Source organism: Nicotiana sylvestris, chromosome 1 (assembly GCF_000393655.2).
Source record: "Nicotiana sylvestris chromosome 1, ASM39365v2, whole genome shotgun sequence".
Taxonomy (NCBI): domain Eukaryota; kingdom Viridiplantae; phylum Streptophyta; class Magnoliopsida; order Solanales; family Solanaceae; genus Nicotiana; species Nicotiana sylvestris.
Window position 1 is genome coordinate 65,121,657 of NC_091057.1, and position 21,045 is coordinate 65,142,701.

Genomic DNA, 21,045 nt, shown 5'->3' on the forward strand with positions numbered 1-21,045 from the left:
TCTTATTTCTGTTAAATTCAATTAGGAATAGAATTTTTTACAACCAAAAAACCTTAATGCCTGCCTGGTTCGCCGACGACCAACCACATAACCAAATCTCTTTTTAAAAAGTCCCAAATCATAAGAGATAAGTAAAATCACACATCTTCATATCGAATCTGGCCGGAAAACTCCCAATTGCTCTCTGTCCTCGCTTAAGTTCAAAAGCCATAGCATTTCTTTACTCAAACTACTCACTATATTTGAGAAAGAATGAGAAAACGAGATGAGAAATATTTGAAAGATAATGAAGAAAAAGCTGGATAAAAAATGGAGTGGACTGATGGGAGATAACTGGGGAGGGGTTAATGGTGAAAAGAAAATGAGATGAGAGGTGAGCAGTTTGGGAAATTAGGGTAAGTTACGAAAGAGAGCGCTAAGTGTTTGGAGATAATAGGAAAAAGAAAATGAAGTTTTGAGGAGATGAAAAATGTTGTTTCCCTTTTCTTTTTCATTTTTTAATTTTTAATTTTTCTTTTGATTTTAGTATTTTTTTTAAATCAAATATTGTACTTGCGCGTTTTTTTTGCGTGATTGGCACAATTTTGTCCACATTACTCATGTTACTTCCACATAAGCACAATCAACGGTCCAAGTGGTTTAGTAACATTCATTCCGTCAAGTTAAGGTGTTCAAATGGAAAATTGTAAGTTTATTTACCAGGTTGGCAATTGGATGCAAGTTTAAATGGCCAGGAGGCCATTTTGGCCCCAGAAAAAAATTGTGTTGGAAGCAATCCCAGCTTCCCCCTGAATTAAATTGGTGAAACCATGAAAGTGAGGTGGATCCGCATTCTCAACTGAAGTTCTACAAGTGTTATTGAAGGCCTGAGTTTTTGCCCCAGGACCAATCAAAAGATCATATTACGACCATCTCATGTTCCTTGCTGTATTCAATTGGTAGGCACTACAATGCCACGCACGGGATCGGTTAAAACTCAACAGTAAATAAAGGGACTATGGTCCTTCAAAAATGTAAACTAGATCGTAACATCAACTTGAAAATATACTGTACATCGCTGCCAAGTCGCTGAAACTCGATCCAGCAGAACTCCAAACAAGAATAATAGGGAATTGTGGCAAAAACGATAATGGTACACCAGTTGATCTCCAATTTTCTCACTACTGCACAATCAACTAATAGTAAATAATAAGCTAAGAACTATGAGCTGCTAATTTACATGTAAGACACCGGACAACTTAACCCATAGTTAGCTCTGAAATGCCTGTAGCCAATTCTGCTGTCTTTCAGGGTGTCCCCTACGTCCCACAATGGCTTCACTGGCGAAAATAATTCCTAATTTTTAAAGGAGCAATCTCAAGATACTAAGCTTGATCTCTTCCTCTTGTGTGCCTTCCACGATAATCCGTCCAAACTGCCACCAATCAAGTCGTGATAATCGTTTCTCATGGAACTAGCACTCTCGGATTTGAACCTTTCAGGAGTTATTCCAAAGGTATCTTCACTTGTTGCCTCGCCCACAGACGCAGTTTCAGTCTTCAAGTCCTGTTCTTTCTTCTCCACTTCAGCTTTGTCACTCGGCAATTCACCATTTGAGACTGAGTGATGGTCCCTGTTCCTACCTTTACCTGACTGCTTAAAGAAATCATCTCCATTTTCCACAGCCTTCATCCACTGTAAGTCACTTAAAGTATCGGCATAAATCACTTCTTTTCTACGCCGCTTTCCAGTAAGATTAGCACTTTCATATAGAAACCCTTTTCCCCTTTCCTTAGCCTCAGGTGTAGCATACGCCCAATCCGGCACCTCGTGATCTTCCATGAGACGAGATCTGTAACGTTCTTTTTGCCTTCTCTCCTCATCCATTTTCTCAAACAGCCAAAACTCCTCATCAGAGCGGGCTGCAAGACGATTAATCTCTCTTTCGCTTGGCACATCTGTTCCAAGGGTGCTTGTACCTTTACGCATGATCTCTTCCAACATCTCCCTCCTCTCTTGAGCTGCATGAAGAACAAAGACAGTCAGTCGGAATGGATTATGAAGAGGATCAAGAAGCAAGACCATGAATAAAAGCTTCAGTCAGCATTCCTGAGACTAACGTGTTGACAGTACACAGGCGATTCTTGGTAAAAGCACAATTATTGCAAGTAAACTAAAGTATTAGTAGAATTTTCAGAATCTAGTTTCCATACTTCTACAGAAAAGATAATGCAATTTCTTCTTATAATTCAACCTGATTTGCTTCTTCCCCATAAGAAAAGTAAAGAAGGCAGGGGCTTGGGGTGTGGAGGGTTCTCCAAAACTAGATCTGTGTACAAGACAAACCTGTAGATGTTGTATTGAACAATCCAGCCTGGATGACCTTAGCATCAATGCCCATCTTCTGTTTTGCACGTTCCAATATGACCTCTTCAATTGATCCTACACTGATTAACACAAAAACCCTAACTTCTTTCTTTTGCCCAATCCGATGTGCCCTATCTTCTGCTTGCTGGTCCATTTGAGGGTTCCAGTCACTGTCAAATATTATCACAGTATCTGCTGTTTGCAAATTCAGACCGAGTCCTCCGGCACGAGTACTCAAAAGAAACATAAAGTAAGGTGAGTCAGGAGCATTAAATTGCTTTAGCAAAGTCCCTCTTTCCTCTGTTTTGGTTGAGCCATCAAGTCTAAGATACTTAAAGTCATGAAGCTGCAGATAGACCTCAAGAATGTCCATGAGGCGGGTCATTTGTGAGAAGAGGAGTACCCTGTGCCCTGCTCTGCGGAGTTTGGGTAGTAAACGATCAAGAAGCTCAAATTTTCCAGATGCTCTGACTATCTCCTCCTTACGATAATACGAAGAAGTATCACCCACAAATAGATATGGGTGATTACAACATTTCCTTAGCTGCATGGTGAGATTCTGTAGGCTCTTAGACTTCCCAGTTCCTGCGAAGTCACATTGTCAGCAAATTTATTCTATTTGGCTACAGATTAATTATAGCCTCAGCAATAATTTTACTAAAGCAATATCCTACCAATGTTTTTAGATTCTAGCCATTAATGATAAATTATCAGAACCTATAGATTGCTGCTTTTGCAAAAAGTTCTATCAGGGAAACAAAAAACGGGAAGAAAAAAAACAGAGCACAGGAGCTGTATAAGGCATCATTAAGGATGTTGATTTCAGAGCAATGGATCTGTAGGGGCCCAAGAGAAATAGAGGAAGAGAGGGAGAGAGAGAGAGTATTCAAAGAACAGTTGTTTTCCCTTCCCCTCTCCAGGAATTCATATCCGCCCCACCCAACGCAAAAAAAATAAAAATAAAATAAAATAAAATACAATCTTTAAGTTCAACCATGTCTAAAAGGAATGGATTAAACGCAATTCTTTCTGGACGGCAGCTACTACTCACCAGAATCCAATCCAACCCTCCCGACATCCGTGACCTGCTGGTAGTATACTTTCTGCCAAGCAGACATATCACATTTAAGAACAACTTGTGTTTTCCCAGGAAGAAATTTCTCCACTTCATCTTTCTTCCTCCTCAATATAAATGGCCTTATTACCTAAAAGTAGTCAAAAGCATTAGATCAAGAAAGCATAAAGTGCATTTGATACGGTGCAATAAATTCTAGATAGGCAGGAAAGAAGTGTATATCAGCGAATCATGAACCAAGACGTACATGGTGCAACCGGCGAATAACCAATAACTCCTCTTCGTCAGTTAGAGAGACGTCGCACTTATCAGCAAAGGGGGCATTAAACCACTCCTCGAAATTCTCCACTGAATTAAAGATGTTTGGAAGAAGAAAATTGAGAAGAGACCACAACTCCTGTAAGCTGTTTTGGATCGGGGTACCAGTCAACAGAAGTCTCCGACGAATCCGATAGCTGCAAATATTACGTACCTTATTAGAGGAACGCTTCGCATATCTGAACTTTTATCCTTGAAAATTGAACTGCCAAGAAATGACTTCCCAATTTTTGGCATATTCCCATAATAGTTTTGTTAAGATAAAACTCATTACTCATTCGATTGCGTGCCAGTGCATCAGATTATACCTTTATCAGCAAAGGTGAGTGCTAAAATTTAACTGAGAGGAGCAAATCCATAACTCATAAATAAGAAGATTGTCATAAGCTCTTATTCCTACCCCTTTTTGGTTAACATTCTTATACATTAGCAACTTAACAAAAAACTACATTTCACATACCCTGACACGAGAGTCCGTGCAAGAGCACATTCGTGATTTTTCAATCGGTGCCCTTCATCAATAATCAGATAGTGCCAATGAATTTTTTTCAGAAATGCTTTGTCTCTCATAATAAGATCATAATGCGTGATCAGCACACTGAACCTCCCCTCTCCTGTTAACTCCTCCCTCAGTGCCTTCCTTTCTTCCAGACGACCATCATAAAGAACAGCATCAATGCTGCAAGCGAAAAAATCCCATGAAATGTGATGCACAGTGCACCTTTAAACAGACAAAATCCATGTGTGTTTCCATGCTCCCTGCTGAGAGAGAGGGAGAGAGAGACCCGTGCATACCTGGGAGCCCATGTAGAGAATTCAGTAATCCAATTAGGTAGTACAGCTTTTGGAGCCACAATCAAGTAGGGACCAGTTACACCCTTGTTTTCAATAAGATAAGCAATTAAAGAAATTGTCTGGATAGTTTTGCCGAGTCCCATTTCATCCGCTAAAATTCCATTTAAATTGTTATTAAACAAAGACAACATCCACTGGAGCCCCTCCAGCTGGTATGGTCTTAATTCTCCACCCTGAAGCATAGCTGGTTGCTCCGTAACCTACAAATATGAATACTGCATTAGATTTGCAAAAGCACTAACACAAAACAAGGGATGGAAATACTAATAAGATTTCAGTTGTAAAAGGGAAAACAGCTATATTGCAATTGTCATGGAGTTAGTCATAAACGGTAAGATCCTTGTACATCAGCTTGAAGCCATTCGGCTGAGATTAGAAACAAATAAATAATGGACGTAACATGATATTTTGGGACTGGATAATAGAAATCAAGATTGGATGTGGTATAAAATTAGTACAGATTCTTGGCTTCTTAAGACTTAAAAGAAAATATATCATAAAACCTGAATGGTGAAGCTGGTCTGGAGGCAAAACAGGACGATGACACCAACACAAAGTGCATAACTAAAAAGAGGTAAGACATTCTATGGTTTAGTTAGCTCAGTTCCACAACATAAAGTAGTGGAGCTTAAAAAGAGTCTCACAACATATCCGAATAGTCATTCAATTCAGATAATTTGGCAACATGCTAGGTCTAATATTTCCATAAAACAAAGTAAGAACAGAAACTTAAGGAGCGAATCAGTTTAACCATATATTCACGTTATAGAATACAACTGATCAGAATCTAAATACTTGCACTTAATTAAATTTCATGATTAGATTAAAGATAGATTTTCTTATGTAATAACGAAACAGCAGTCATGAGTAACAAAACGCTGACGAGATCATCTGAAATAATCAACAGCAATAGTTTCTGAATATGGTAACCCTGCTATGAAATGAGAAGACACTCAATCACAACCAATATGAAACTCAAACACATTGACCAAAGAACTAGAAGAAAGGATGAGATTCTAAATCTAGAAAACCTCTGGAAGGTTCAATTTTTGCTACCAACCATGCATTCAATACCTGAAACTTAGGAACAACTTCCAACAAGACTCCCTGGAATATTTAAAGTAAAAGATAACAGAGAAGAGGCATGTCCCTTTACCTTCTCCTGGATTGAATGTACAGCTGAATTGTACTTTCTCTGACCTTCAAGTAAGTCACTAGTCTTTACATCACGGGTGGGCTCATCATCAAGAACATCCTTTTCTTCCTCAGGAAGCGACTGCCCAGGAGTTCCAGTCTTAGAAGGGGCCATTTCAGCATCTGAGCCTTCCATAGGTTCAATACCATCATGGTCAGCATCTTTTTGCCGTTGAACAGCAGCTCCCAGACGACCAAGGAGCTCATTTGTTTTCCCTAGAAGCATTGTTAATCTTTCATTCTTGCTTTCTTCCACCATCTTCATGTAAGCTTCTTGATCATCAGCTTTCAGAGCTTGTAACCTCAGTTTCTCAGCACGAGTAGCCCGTTGCCTTTGCCTTCCATGCCAAGCCTATGAAACAGAGATTGCTTCATTTAGCCAAGATAAAATCCGCCACATTCTAAGAGTATAACAGCTGAAGACTGCATCCGCTCTCTAGGTCACAACTCAATTTTGGTTCATGGCATTTTCAATTATGCACATGGAGTTGAATAAATGAATAGACAGTAGAAAAAATAGGAGAAAGTAAACAATATCATGCCTGAACACCATCGTTCCTTTGTTTCCGCCGTTTCTGAACAGCCTGTACTTGTAATTGGAGTTCACGTGCTGCGTTGAGTACATCCGCAAAGAACTTTCTTTTTGTAGTTTCCACACGGTTTCTCTCCTCTTCTTCTAATCTTGACAACCTCTGCAAAAAAATTATTGTTGTTACCAACAGGCTTCTGACATCAAATTCTGTAAAATTAGTATATAAAAGCTTCCTATCATGGAGTCACAAGAATTAAAGACAGTGGACGGATTCTTAAAATTCCAAATTCTCAGCGTAGCTCTCTTCTCAGCTTTATCAATAGATAGCAGATATGACTAAGACTATCTGTACTTTCCTATATCAAGATCAAACCCCCATCTTTGAAATTGAGAGGAAAAAAGAAAGCATCTACACCCTTTGTGCTTAAAAACATTAACTTGAGTCTGACAACTGTCGCTATCACATATATGGAACAATTGACAGGCTCCAAGGCATATATCACTTTACCTGCGCATCACGCTTCTTCCTCAAAGGATCATCAGATTCCACAGCAAAGGCATCTCCTATACCATATAAAGGGCGTCGCAATCGCGTCATCCCCCAGTCAAACAATTGCTTGTCAGGATTAGCGCAATGCAGGCGAAGCCAGTATTCAGAACTCAGTTCAGACCGAACTTTGCATTGTAAATCTGCTAACTGCAAAGTAGAAATAACAATGAGAAGTAAAACCATTGCCAACCACCTACACCACTTCTACAGCCAAAAAATAGAAGCTCAAATAGGTGGCTAGTCTGTCCACTAGCGCATATGATGCAGAAAACAAAGAATTCCTCCCAGGTTAAGCATAATGGAGATGGATTAGTTTCATAATTTGCTGAGCTACAGATGCTTGGGAGTATGGCAGGTACTAATGGGGATTAGGGCAATGAAGCACTTGAACTAAATTCTGAACTGGGAACCACTTCTGTATCAAAAGAACAAAGTAACCACTTCTGTATCAAAAGAACAAAGTTATATTGTTTTCTGGGCGACAACTGACAAGTTATTCTTATTTTAGGATATCCCAAATTTCGAGTCTATTGGATAATTATGGGCCAAAAGGCAATTATAAAAGGAAGATTTGGGATCATTATTATCATAATAACAAACTTTCTTGCTTAAGCTCAATATTGATAAATTCCTATTGTATTTAATGTTTCAGAAACTTTTTATCATTATATTGATAGGTTTGAGTAGCATGTGTATATTTGCTTCTTACTTTGATTTTGAATAGACATCAATGCTTCTGGAAAAATTCATAAGATTGTAGAACATGATGAAATATATAAAAAATGTGGACATAATCTTGCCCCCAAATTGGTGCATCATATCCCATAATCAAAATTTCTGTATCTTCATATTGTACTCATAGGTCATGCAGAGTATAACACTCGGATCCGTACCCATGCTACATAAGATAAGGGATGTACTACAGAAAATTGTAATACTATTGTTTCACTGACGACATAGTTCCAGTAAGTCATAGTTAGAAGCATACCTTTATGCTTTTTTAAAAATGTAACACAGAAAGGTCAGAAATACTACTGTTTATTTCACCGTACCTTAAAGCGGGGTGGATATCTTACAATTGATTTGCAAGATAACTGGCGTGGTTGAATACAACTTAGACGAAAATGTATATCAAAAAAGAAAACCCTTATAAACCTTTGCAATGGACAGATCATGAATAGCGGTCATATGTCTTATTAAACAACACCATGCCACATGTTCCTTTACCTTTAGTTCATAAAGCTCCAGCAAGCACTTCGATTGCAAGTCCTCGCCTCTGTTGGTTGGCAAGTCTGGTAATAGATGAAAGTATAAGCTATTTGCCACATGTATAAGAAGGGCTGGATAAAGGGCACACAGCATTGCTGAATATAAGTATATCAACAAGATAATCTTATTATCCAAGTTCTGTGCTAACAGAACACTTTGGGTTGGGCTGGGGTGGGGGTTACTTATAACTTGACAAAACCAGTAGAGAGGTGCAATGATATAGTAAGAACAAAGAGCGATGATAGTTACATTGAAAGCCAAAATTTAGCAAACAGCTAGACTCGCAACAACCAAAACCTACATTAAGCCCCAGCACACGCATAACATGCGTCAACAGGTTATGCTCAAACTTGATTATCCATTGTCAAACAGAAAAGATAACGATGCATGTTGTTCTCTCCCAAAAAGAAAAAGATAAAAGATAATGATGAAGATAATGCGGCTTTGGTATCAGGAGCTGCACGGTTGGGCATGTTCAAAGAGAGCATTTCTAAGAACTAATGAATTGGCCAATATAGGCCTTTTTCTCATAATCTAAATAGATTCACTCTGATGAATACTATGACAAAATCAAATTCGTCGAACCACTTATCTGCTAAGGAGGATGCCTACTAAGCATTTCAATAAACCTAATTATGTCACTAGCAAGAGGATGTAGCACCTCAAATTCTATAGCCTCAAAAGTGAAAGGCAAAAACCATTCTAAAAACATATCAACGCAAAAAAAAACTAATGACGCTATGTAAAAATCTCCACATCATGTTTAAAACAGCTCTAAATATATGCAGAACCATGTCAAACGATTCCACGGATATCTATTATTTCTGAGCTACACTTACCTTCAAGTTCAGTTAGGCGATGCTGGATATGGCTTTGAAAACGATCTTCCTTTAACTTTGTCAAACCAGAACCTGATGTACAACTTGACCGTTGCCTCAACAACGAATCCTCAAAATCTGCCATCAGGTCTCCGTAACTTCCCATACCTGAACCATTCTGCATATAAGGAAAAACATATTGGTAGCATTAAAGACTAAAGTAAGAGGCATAATATTTGAAAATGACTTCTTTCTTGGTCCAACTCAATCATGGTTCAGATCCCAAATTAAGCAAATAAACAAATGATAGCTTGACTACTCAGATATGCTTCATCAACAACTTCAAATTACACAAAATTTAAGAACTCATCCTCTAGGAAAAAAGTTTCTCTTAAAAAAAGATACCTATTTCTTCATGCTTAAACATACAAAAACCACATACCAATCAACACAAACTGCATACTGATATACTTCACAACCCAATTTGTTAACTTTTACCCAAATGACCTCTACTGAAACCTCTACTAAAACAACAACAGCAACATAGAGTATTTACAAGAGCGAAAAATCTTGAGGAAAAGGATTAACTTTAATAAGAAGACAAGAAAGGTAAATTGAACAGCAAATAATGTATTAAGCCTTAGTCTTGTTTTAACTTCTTTATAACCTTGAGAAAAGTATACTATGTAGGCAGTGGCGGAGCCACAACCAATGAAGAGGATTCAATTTAATCCCCTTTGTTAGAAAATTATAATGTGTAAATAGGGCAAAAACAAACATTTTTCGTCTATATAATAACTTTTGAATCCCCTTGACATAAAGGAAGTTATCATGTAGTGGCAAAGGTAGTTCAAAATTTGTTTTAGATTGCAAGTTCGCATTTTTTGAATCCCCTTGCTGAAATTCCTAGCTCCATCACTGCCTTTAGTATCTGCATCTAAACATATAGTGCATTGTGCCTGTATGTAGTACATCTAAAAGTATGGAATACCTATACATTATATGTATATATGTGTGTATAACATAAGTATGTTCGGTTCTAATGCACATATGTATGTAATGAAAAGCAAATAACGTATCAAGCCCTAGTATTGCTTTTTTTTCCCTCTAAAGCTGAGAAGATCATATACTCAGTGCCTATATGTGTCAACACCTATCACATAAAAGTATAGCGAAATGTAACAGTATTGAGTATTCTAGCACAATTACTATAATGCGAAATATTCAAAGAGAGAGAGATATTAATCTCAATAAGAATTTCTAACTACTCACTCGCATAGACACACTGTCGCGGCTGTCCACGTCAGCAGCGGCAGAGGCATCATCGTCACCGACATCTATATCATCAGCGCCGCCGTGGTAAATTGAAGAGACGGCATCGAAGACGTCAGGAGGTATTGGGAGATTGCGTGAGAGGAAATTGAGAGCGCAAATCAGCGTCTTCGTTTTCTCTAACTGCTCCTCCTGAGATTCATCAACGGCGATAGGAGAACCTCTAATTCCTCCAATTCCTCCGCCATCGTCGGCGGCAGCGACGGTGGTCTCTACTACCTGAGCCACCATGGCTGGCTCCAGTGAGGCTTAACAACTGCGCGCGAAGAGGACTGTTTTTGTATTTAATTTTTTGAGATTTTGAATTTTTGTTAAAAGTTCTTAAAACTATAAAACGAAAAACTTAAAACGAGCCTTTTCTCTCCTCCTTATCTCTCTTTCTCCAAACCCTTTCTATTCGACTCGGTTTGGGCTTCTCGTTTTGTAAATCGATCAGGTATTAAATTTACTGAAAAACCCCTGTCCAATTTTTAATGACGGTGAGCTCCTTTGTTACGTAATGACTATATTACCCCTTCTTAATTTTGGTTTGTATTATTATTATTATTTCCTTTTCATTTTTCTTGAAAAGAAAATCATATATTCGGCGCTGATTACTTAGTTTATTGATTTAAGGTAAATTTTTGTAATCACCAATTACCTATTCTTTAGGTAAAAATAATCTAATATCTATATCTATATATATATTAAAGCAAGAAAATTATCATATATAATTGACATTATGGTTAAGCCAAGTGGCAAGCTAATAAATATCAATAGTATATGGTAACTTTATTCTATATTTGACTATTTTAGTTAAATACAAATATAATATCTTCACTTGCATCATTATAAAGATAATCATTATACGGAATATATATATATACGGAATTTGAATTAAAAGATAATTTTGAATTTATAGATAAAGTTCTAAAATTCGAATTTACATTAAAAATAAAATTTATCTCTTTTTATCATGTTATCATACTTAATTCGGTTAATGATCATACGCAATCATGTTAGGAACTTTTGTTATTTTTTATAGTTATTTAAATATTACTTCGCCTTTAGCAAAAAAAAAAACTACTTCATATAACTATAAAACTCTTTCATATTTAAAATCCTATAAGTATAGTTCTTTGAAACACTGTAGCTAGATTTGAATAAAACGAAATTCTTTTAAAATAAATATAATATATATGGTACACGTCTATGTTTATCTAAATAACAAAAAGAGTTTACAAAACCAAATAAAAGTTTACTTACATATATAATAAAGTAAACATACATGCTGGAGAAAGAAACATCACAAAATGAGTCAATATTAAAAAAAATATTGTTTCTTTTTTCTTCTTGAAGAATATTTGTTTGAAGGGTCAATTTGCATAAATGGACATCAAACATGTCACGACCCAAACCGAAGGGGCCGCGACGGGCACCCGATGTCTTACTCAACCGAGTACCAACATAACATATCTTTCTTATCATACTATCATGGGTAAATGAGCCAGAAAACCCGTCATGAGATAACAAGAATGAAACATAAGGGAATACTCAACATATGACGACCCAACATGATATGCAAGCTTATACATGTGACATACGGGCCTATAGGGCCGACATGACCATTTGTAAACTCAAAACATAAGCCGACAAGGCCATACAAGTATCCATACACCTGACATCTGTCTACAAGCCTCTAAGAGTACATAATATCATAAAGGCCGGGACAGGGCCCCGCCATACCAATCAATACATATCCAAAGCATACTGACCAAATAGGCAACTCTGAAGCAAGTGGAGTGCACCAACACCTTCCGCTGAGCTGATAGCCTACTAGAAGGAATGTCAACCTGTCTATCGGGACCTGCGGGCATGAAACGCAGCGTTCCTAAGAAAAAGGAACGTCAATACGAATACAGTACTGAGTATGTAAGGCAGAAAGCATAACCAATAATAGTAATGTAAAGAGAGATAGAGGAACTATAACCTGTAACATCTGAGTGCCTCTGGGGAATACTGACATGAAATGCATAATACATATATATACATAAACATTTTTTTTAAAAACATATGCCTCTATAGGCATCATCATCGTCATATCGTACCCTGCCTCAAAGAGGACTCGATAAAAACGTACTCGGCCATCATAACGCTCGGTAGAATTGTACCCGGCCATGTGGAACTCGGTAATCCCAACTGATCAGTGGTTGCACAATAGGTGTCGTACCTGGCCGACTATAGCGCGGCTCGGTAGAGTAAAATAGATACATATATATAATGCATGTAGGACTCATTGGAATTATATTCTGAACCTTTCGGAGTGACGTAAGATCGATATTATCCGTACACCTTATTAGGAATAACTCTTCATCAAGAATCTTATAAGAATCAGGAAGTACCAACAACATTGATAACATATGGATAAGAGAAGCAACCTCAACATCAATTGTTCCATAAGAAGGGAAGCAATGTAAGTACTGCTAGCTTCTAAGAGTATAGTACCTTTGGAAGCTCGTTCATTGCATTATGTACAATCGAAGTCATGCAAAAGAAGGAAAGGGATAGCCTCACATACCTTGTATATGTACTACCCTACCTCAAGCTATGCAAATGTCAAGACTCCTTAGTCTACAATAGGGGAAATGACACTATCATTATCGTTTAAGCGTTGTAGCTATTATGTATCGATCACAGCCTATTTTACGATGAAACGGACAATACCTCCCCTATATATATGACTTCATATAAGTCAAAACAATCACCAAACAGCCCAACATACCCCTATCACTTCATACACAACACGACTACAATAATAGTGTCAAATAATCCGAAAATATTATGACGAACGATTAGCAAACAACCCTGCCATTATGTAGTGTTTCTCCCCACCCTTCCTCCTCTCAACTCCATAAAAAACAGTAGCAAAATAGACAACCCAATAGCAACGCAAAACAGCCCATAAAACAGTCCCATAAGTTCAGCAACTCAAAACTAATTTTTTCAGTTTACTTAAACACGTTTCAGCTTGTCTTTTCTTTCAAATTGATAAACACAACCAAAAGTAAATAATTATACCTATTATCCAATAAACCAGCCATGAATTCAACTTAAAAATAAGTTCACAACCAGCCAACTATGGCACAAGAACAAACAACATACTATTCTTTCGAAACTCGCTAGGTCAAACGCATAGATAATGGAAGGAGAAACATAATCTTACCTTGTACTGAGTATAACCCACAAAACCTGGTCCTTCTTCATCAAAAATCAGTTCCTCAACGCTGTTACAAGAAGGAGAAAGAGAAACTAGCAAGCTGTCCGGACTTTTCAGCACTAGAATCATGTCGTAAAACCCGAAATACCCTAGGGTTTGTGTGGGATTTTTGGGGAGGAGTTGCAGGGGTTCAATTAGGTTTTCAAAGTTTGAAATATAGGTGAAATAAATGAGTTTATAATCCCTTAAAATTCCCCTCTTGGCCGACTTTGGGGCTTTTAATTGAGTCCTCTCATTTTGGCAAGTAGGTGATGCACCTACTTGTCACTTACCAATCTGCGCAGTCCCGCAAAAATGCAAATATCTCTATACTCCGAGATTGTATTGACAAATGGTTTAATGAGTTAGAAACTTGACTCATAGATATTCAATTTGATATGTAGATCATCCTTTGATTCCAAGTATATTGGGAGAAAAGTGCAGCTACATTTGACCTAAATTTCAGCACATTATGAATGCAACTTGTGATGACCTTTGCCAACTTTTTGCTCCACAACTCGCTTGACTTAAAACATAACACATGACTATCATAAGACTAAAATAACTCATAACATAACCTCCTCATCATGTCAATCACCCTAGTCTCACCCCAAAAAGTATATGTTATAACATTCCAAACTCGTCGACTTTCGACAAAACTTATTTTCTTCAATTCGTTTAGCGTCTAAGCTTTCCAACCCTTTTGGTACTTGTTATTCATGATCTTAAAGATTTGTAACCTCCAAGATAACATGATGAACTTATGTTATGTACTTTCAAAATGATCTCATTTCTGAGCTTACATCAATTGGCTTACGACGTACTCTCACGTACGAAAACATGGGATGTAACAAAACAAATAACAAAACTTTTTCTATACAATTGCTATTATTAATTTCAATTTAGCACATTCAAGGAATTGAAGGGTATAATCTGAAACCCCTTCATTTAGCTGTAATCAAGCCAATATTGCAAGAGTATAATATTTTATTCGTTGAAGAATATTAGTTTTGAATCATTTGATTATGTGAAAGGTTTTTTTTTTCAAACTCAACAAGAGATAAATTGGTTTCTAATTGATAATTTCTATAGCGACTTTTAAGTGTAATAAAGAGTATATATAAAGAAAAAATTGGTATGACGTGAAATATTTTTTTAAAAATGTAAACAAATTATTTCGAAAAAACTCTTTACTTTTTTTAATTCAAAGATAATAAAAGATAAGATATTTTTGAACATTAGTAGAGAGTTTTAAAATTATTATAATAGAAGTTACATCATGAATAAACTCAAAAAACTGAAATCTTATGGAATATTTACATAATATCCTGCCATATTTATTGTTTACTTTTTATAGCTAATATAAATATATGATATACCAACAACACACGATTATACACATATTATATATGTGGTCATCACTTTGAGAAATAGAAATTTCTAGAGTTAAAATCTAATTATGGTTGACTTTGGTCAATATTTTGAGCAAACGGACTCGGATCTGTGTTCCGACGATCCCAGGAGATCCGCAGTAAAGTATGGGACTTGGGCGTATGCCCGAAAATGAATTCTGCGGTCCCAAGGCTTAGAAATCAATTTTTGAAAGAAATTATTTTGTTGAATTATTCATGAAATAAAGAAAAGAATTAATGTTTGAAACCATTGGTATAGGGCCCGTATTTTAGTTCCGGAGCCCGGTACAAACTTGTTAAAGTATTTAAATGATAATTGTAAAATTTGGTGAAAATGGAGTTTACTTGACGTGATTTTGACTTCCGGTCGAAGAGTTATGAACTTTAAAGTGTTCTTGGTGAAAATGATAAGTTTTGAGGTTTAATTCATAGTTTTATGTTATTTTCATGATTTGGTTGCATGAGCAAGTTTGCATGATGTTTTTAGGCCGGTGTGCATGTTTGGTTTGGAACCCTGAGGGCTCGGGTGAGTTTTGGATAGGCCATGGAGTGAAGTTTGGACTTAGGAAGTTGTAGATTTTTAGCTGGTGTGTTGCAGGCCTGCAGGCTTTGCATCTCACAAATGCGAGCTCACAAATGCGAAAAACCCATCGCAAATGCGAGAGAAGGCCTGGGCAGGGCTGATCGCAAATGCAAAGTGGCCCAGAAATTTCCCTTTGTTGCAAATGCGACTCCCCCATCGCAAATGCGAGTTCGCAATTGCGAACTATTGTCGCAAATGCAAGAATAGCAGACTTCTGAAGGGTTTGCAATTGCGAACCCTGGTTGCAATTGCGACATCTGCGACCTGCAAATTCATAACTTAGCCGAAAACCTTTCATTTTTCAAACCCTTTCAAAACTAAAACACTCTTAGGCAATTTTTCAAAGACAAGTACTCTTCCAAATCGATTGTAAGTCATTTCTAACTTATTTTTTAATTAATCTTTAACATCTTTTCTCATGATTTCAACTCAAAATCAAAGGTTTTCATGGGAGAAATTGGGTGTTTTGGGTAGAGCCTAGGTTTTTCAAATTTGGGATTTGGACCTCGATTTGAGGTCCGATTTAAAAAAAATTATATATTTGGGTTCGTGGGGGAATGGATAATCGGGTTTTGGTTCGAACCTCGGGTTTTGGTCATGTGGGCCCCGAGGCAATTTTTGACTTTTTGGGAAAAATATTAGAAAACCTATTTTTATGCATTGGAATTGATTCATTTAGCATTTATTGATATAGTATAGTAACTTCTAGCTAGATACGAGTGAATTGATGGTGAAATCAAGAGGTAAAGCAATAGTTGAGACTTGAATTGTGTTCGTGGCATCGAGGTAAGTGTTTGGTCTAACCTTAGCTTGAGGGATATTTGCTATGTGTTATTTGTTGAGTACGACGTATAGGAATGGTGACGAGTATATATACGTTGGTGTCAAGCATGCCTGTGAGTCTTATATTATGACTCTGTTTGTATTGTTCATGACTTATGTGATGGTTTCTATTGTTGAACAAAGATTGTGGAAGTAATAGTGGTATTTGAATATTGAAGAGTGGTGGCTCAAGTTGTATAATTAATTGTGGAAGTATAATTGGCAATTGAACCTTATAGAGCATTGGCTCAAGTTGTGAAGTAAATGTGAAAAAGAGAAGAGGATTATTATATTGTCTCCCTTGCCGGGATGTTGTTGCTTTTAATGTTATCTCCCTTGCCGGGATGTTTATGCCTTTGATATTGTTCCATTGCTGGGATTTGGTTGTTGAAATATTGTTCCCTTATCGGGATTTTATTGTGATTTTATTTATTTCCTTGTCCTTATTGTTTGGGTGAGGAAGAGTGTTAAAACACGAAGGGTGATGCCGTGCCGCACGATGTACAATTCCGTGACAATAATATTGATTTTATGGTGAGAACGAGAGTAAAAGCATGAAGGGTGATGCCGCGCACTTGTTTGATTTCTGATTCTTGTTGATAGTTGAGTTATGGTGGTGTTCCTTATATTTACCTGTTGTCCTTCCATTATCATTTGATGCATCCCCGCAGCATGTTCCCCCTCCCATTCATTACTGTACATTCCTACTTTTATTTTCCGTCGTATATGATTTAACTACACAGGTTTATTTGGTAGTCTGGTCCTAGCCTCGTCACTACTTCTCTGAGGTTAGGCTAGGCACTTACCAACACATGGAGTTGATTGTGCTGATACTACACTCTGCATTGTGTGCAGATCCTGGTGCAGCATCTTTTGGACCTTAGCTTGGGTGGCTGCTTTCAGTCCATACGGAGATCCAAGGTAGTCTTGCAGGCGTCTGCAGGCCCTGGCGTCTCCCTCTATCCTTTCATCCTGTTTCATTTACACATTTCAGAAATAGTGTTGCATTTATTTTTCAGACCTTGATTGTAGTATTCCTAGACCGTCTGTGAAGTTGTGACACAAGTTCTGGGTAGTATTTGTTTAAGAAATTGTATTAGAAATATTGAAATGGTTTTATTTGTTTCTTCCGCTTGTTTAAATTCCGATGTTTATAAACTGTTGGTTCCTAATTGATTAACGATTAAAAATGGAAAAAAGTAAATTGTTCAAATGGTTGGTTGGCCTAGATTTCACTAGTAGGCGCCATCATGACTCCCGTGGGTGAGAATTTCGGGTCGTGACAAGTTGTTATTAGATCTCTAGGTTATATAGGTCTCACAATTCACAAACATCCTTAGTAGAGTCTGAGGGATCGGTACAGAGAAGTTTGTATTTATCCCCTAGAGGCTACAAAGCTAGGAAAAACTTTACATCTATTCTTTCCTGTCGTGAGGTTTGGTTTCTCTATGCTAATTGAATTTCTACTATGTTCTTTCGCAGATGGTGAGAACACGCGCTTCCTCATCCACTGATCAGCAGCCCGTGCCCCCAACAGCAGCTCCCATGAGGGGCAGAGGGCGAGGTTGAGGCTGTGCTAGAGGCCGAGGTAGGGGCAAAGCTCATCCCAGAGCAGCAGCACCAACGGCGGGGTCTCAGGTTGAATTTGATGATGAGGTTCCGACCCAGGCAGTTCCGATAGGCCCAGCTCAAGTCCTAGAGGAGTTCATTGCTACCTAGTACTCCAAGATGCTCTAGACAGTCTAGTGGGCCTTATGGAGAGTGTCACCCGGGCATGCTTGCTTCCTGTAGCACCAACATCTCTCAGGCTGGAGGAGGAGCCCAGACTCCTGCTACTCGCACTCCGAAGTAGATGGCTCCCTAATTTCAGACTCCAGCAGCTCAGCCAGTTGGAGCAGTTCAGTTGGGTGTGGTAGCTCAAACCGGTGATGGAGCAGTTATGTATGCCGATGCCTTGTGGAGATTGGACAAGTTCACCAAGCTATTCACTATCACTTTCAATGGTGCATCTTCTGAGGATCCCCAGGATTATTTAGACAACTGTCATGAGTTTCTCAGGAACATGGGGATAGTGGAGACCAATAGAGTCGACTTTGCTACTTTTCGCTTATCTGGATCAGCCAAGACTTGGTGGAGGGATTATTGTTTGGCTAGACCAGTTGGGTCACTAGCTTTGACTTGGGAGCAATTTTCTCAGCTATTTCTGGAGAAGTTTCTTCCTGTCACTCAGAGAGAGATCTATCGGAGCCAGTTTGAGCGTCTCTAGTAGGGTTCTATGACTGTTACTCAGTATGATACCATGTTTATTGATTTGGCCCATCATGCTCTACTTATACTTCCCACGGAGAGAGAGAGGGTGAGGAGGTTCATTGAGGGACTCATTCAGCCTATTCGACTTCAGATGGACAAGGTGACGGGGAGTGAGATTTCTTTTCAGGAGGCAGCCAATGTGGCCAGGAGAGTTGAGATGGTTCTATCGTAGGGAGGTGGCCAGGGGTCTGACAAGAGGCCTCGTCATTCAGGCAGATTCAGTAGCGCCTCGTCTGCAGGTAAGGATTTGTATGGTAGAGGCCATCATCCTAGGCCTTTTCAGTCAGCACTTCAGGTTTCTCACGACACTTCAGGTGGTCGTGGTTCTCATATGCAGTATTCTGATCAGCAGTCCTACAATGCACCATCAGCTCCTATCAGTGCACCACCGCTCCAAAGTTTTTGGGGTGGTCATTCAGGTCATCAGGGTCAGCAGTCTCAGTAGCCGAGGGCTTGTTATACTTGTGGTGATATGGGTCATATCACTAGATTTTGCCCTCGAGCATCGAGCAGCTCTCAGCATCAGGGTTCCCGTGCCATGGTTCAGGCACCGAGTGTTCCACAACCCACTCAGCCAGCTAGAGGTAGAGGTAGAGGTGCTAGAGGTGGAGGTATAGGTATTAGAGGCGGAGGTCAGGCCACTAGAAGTGGAGGCCAGCCAACAACAGGCCATCCCAGAGATGTAGTTCAGGGTGGTGAGGCCCAGCCCTAATGTTATGCTCTTCCAGCCAGGCCTAAGGCTGAGGCTTCCGATGCAGTTATCACAGGTACGGTTCTGGTTTGTAGTAGAGATGCTTCAGTTCTATTTGATCTAGGATCTACGTCTCCTATGTGTCATCTTATTTTGCACCGTATCTGGTCATGCCTAGTAATTCTTTGAGTGCTCCTGTATATGTGTCTACACCGGTGGGTGATTCTATTATGGTAGATCATGTCCATCATTCATGTATAGTTGTGATTGGAGATCTTGAGACTCGTGTAGATTTGTTACTTCTAGACATGGTTGATTTCGATGTCATATTAGGGATGGACTGGTTATCACCTTACCATGCTATCTTGGACTGTCATGCCAAGACTATGACCTTAACCTTGCCGGGCTTGCCTCGTTTAGAGTGGAGAGGGACTCCTGGTCATTCTACCCATAGTGTTATCTCATATATGAAGCTCGGCGTATGATCGAGAAGGGGTGTTTGGCCTATTTGGCATATGTTCATGATTCTAGTGCCGAGGTTCCTTCTATTGATTCTATGCCTGTTGTTCGTAAGTTTCGTGAGGTATTTCCTTCAAACCTGCTGGATATGCCACCCGACAGGGATATTGACTTCTGCATTGATTTGGCTCGAGGCACTCAGCCAATTTCTATTCCGCCATATCGTATGGCCCCACCTGAGTTGAAAGAGTGTTGATACCCAATTTTTTCTATATATTTTTCATATGCAAAATACTTTTAAAATATCATATGTATGCATATATAAGCATTTCCAAGTGTTTCATTATTTTTTCAATTTTTAAAAGATTTTTAAATCAATTTATCGCCTTATTTTATTAGAAAAAAATCAATAATTATATCCCAAATTATCATTTTTTGGTAACTCCTTTATTGTATTCTCATACTTATACCAAAATATAGTTAAGGTAATTTTTGCACATTTTTTACAAATTTATTGAGTATTTTTAAAATTAAATTGCACATAATTGCAATTTTAGCATATTTTAAGATTTAATTGCGTTTATAATTACAAAATTGATCCCAATATTTTTAATTTAATATTTTTGTATTATTAATTAATTTATTACCTTTAATTTGTTTTCAAAAATTATTTTACTATTTTTATAAAATAAAAGGGAAAAAGTGGCTATTTAAATACTAGCCCTAACTATTTCGATTTTAGCCTAAATCAACCCCCAAATTAACCCCAATTTCAATTTCAAATGGACCAGCCCAATTCCTAAACTACCCGCCCCTGATCCAGTTAAGTTCAACCCGCCCGGGCCCCATTAAATCCAGGCCATTGATCATTTGATCAAAATGATCAATGGCCACAATCCCTCATTTTCTTTTTTAATCCACCAACACCCCTTAACCCTAAATCATTTAACCTAACCAGCCGCCTCTGAACTCTCAAACTCTCTCAAACTCTCTCGAATATTCCCAAACCCTAACCGCCTCTTACCACCACTTCTACCTTGAAACCCACCGGAATCCATGGCTTCTCAGGCTATGGGAGTTTCATACCCACCTCCTCTTGCTCCCACGCACCTGATACCTGAAGATTCAAGGCCTGACCTTGAAGGTTTGCACCCAAACCTCTGCCGACTCGAGGTTCCACGGTCATCTCCGGCCTTGCTCCGGCCTACCATGGTGATTTGAGCCTGATTCTGACCTCTCCGACT

At 38.3% G+C, this 21,045-nt stretch overlaps 1 protein-coding gene across 1 annotated transcript; it reads right to left on the reverse strand.

The window, feature by feature from the left end:
- Nucleotides 1–983: 983 nt before the first annotated feature.
- LOC104211243 (probable ATP-dependent DNA helicase CHR12) lies at nucleotides 984–10,684 on the reverse strand. Its single transcript, XM_009760272.2, has 12 exons — nucleotides 10,230–10,684; nucleotides 8,979–9,135; nucleotides 8,098–8,162; nucleotides 6,829–7,017; nucleotides 6,331–6,480; nucleotides 5,751–6,140; nucleotides 4,535–4,794; nucleotides 4,200–4,418; nucleotides 3,669–3,876; nucleotides 3,398–3,551; nucleotides 2,326–2,931; nucleotides 984–2,000 (listed from the first exon to the last, which is right to left on the reverse strand). Exons 1-12 carry the CDS (start codon nucleotides 10,518–10,520, stop codon nucleotides 1,357–1,359), a joined length of 3,333 nt encoding a protein of 1,110 aa, XP_009758574.1. The 5' UTR covers nucleotides 10,521–10,684; the 3' UTR covers nucleotides 984–1,356.
- Between the last annotated feature and the right edge of the window lie 10,361 nt (nucleotides 10,685–21,045).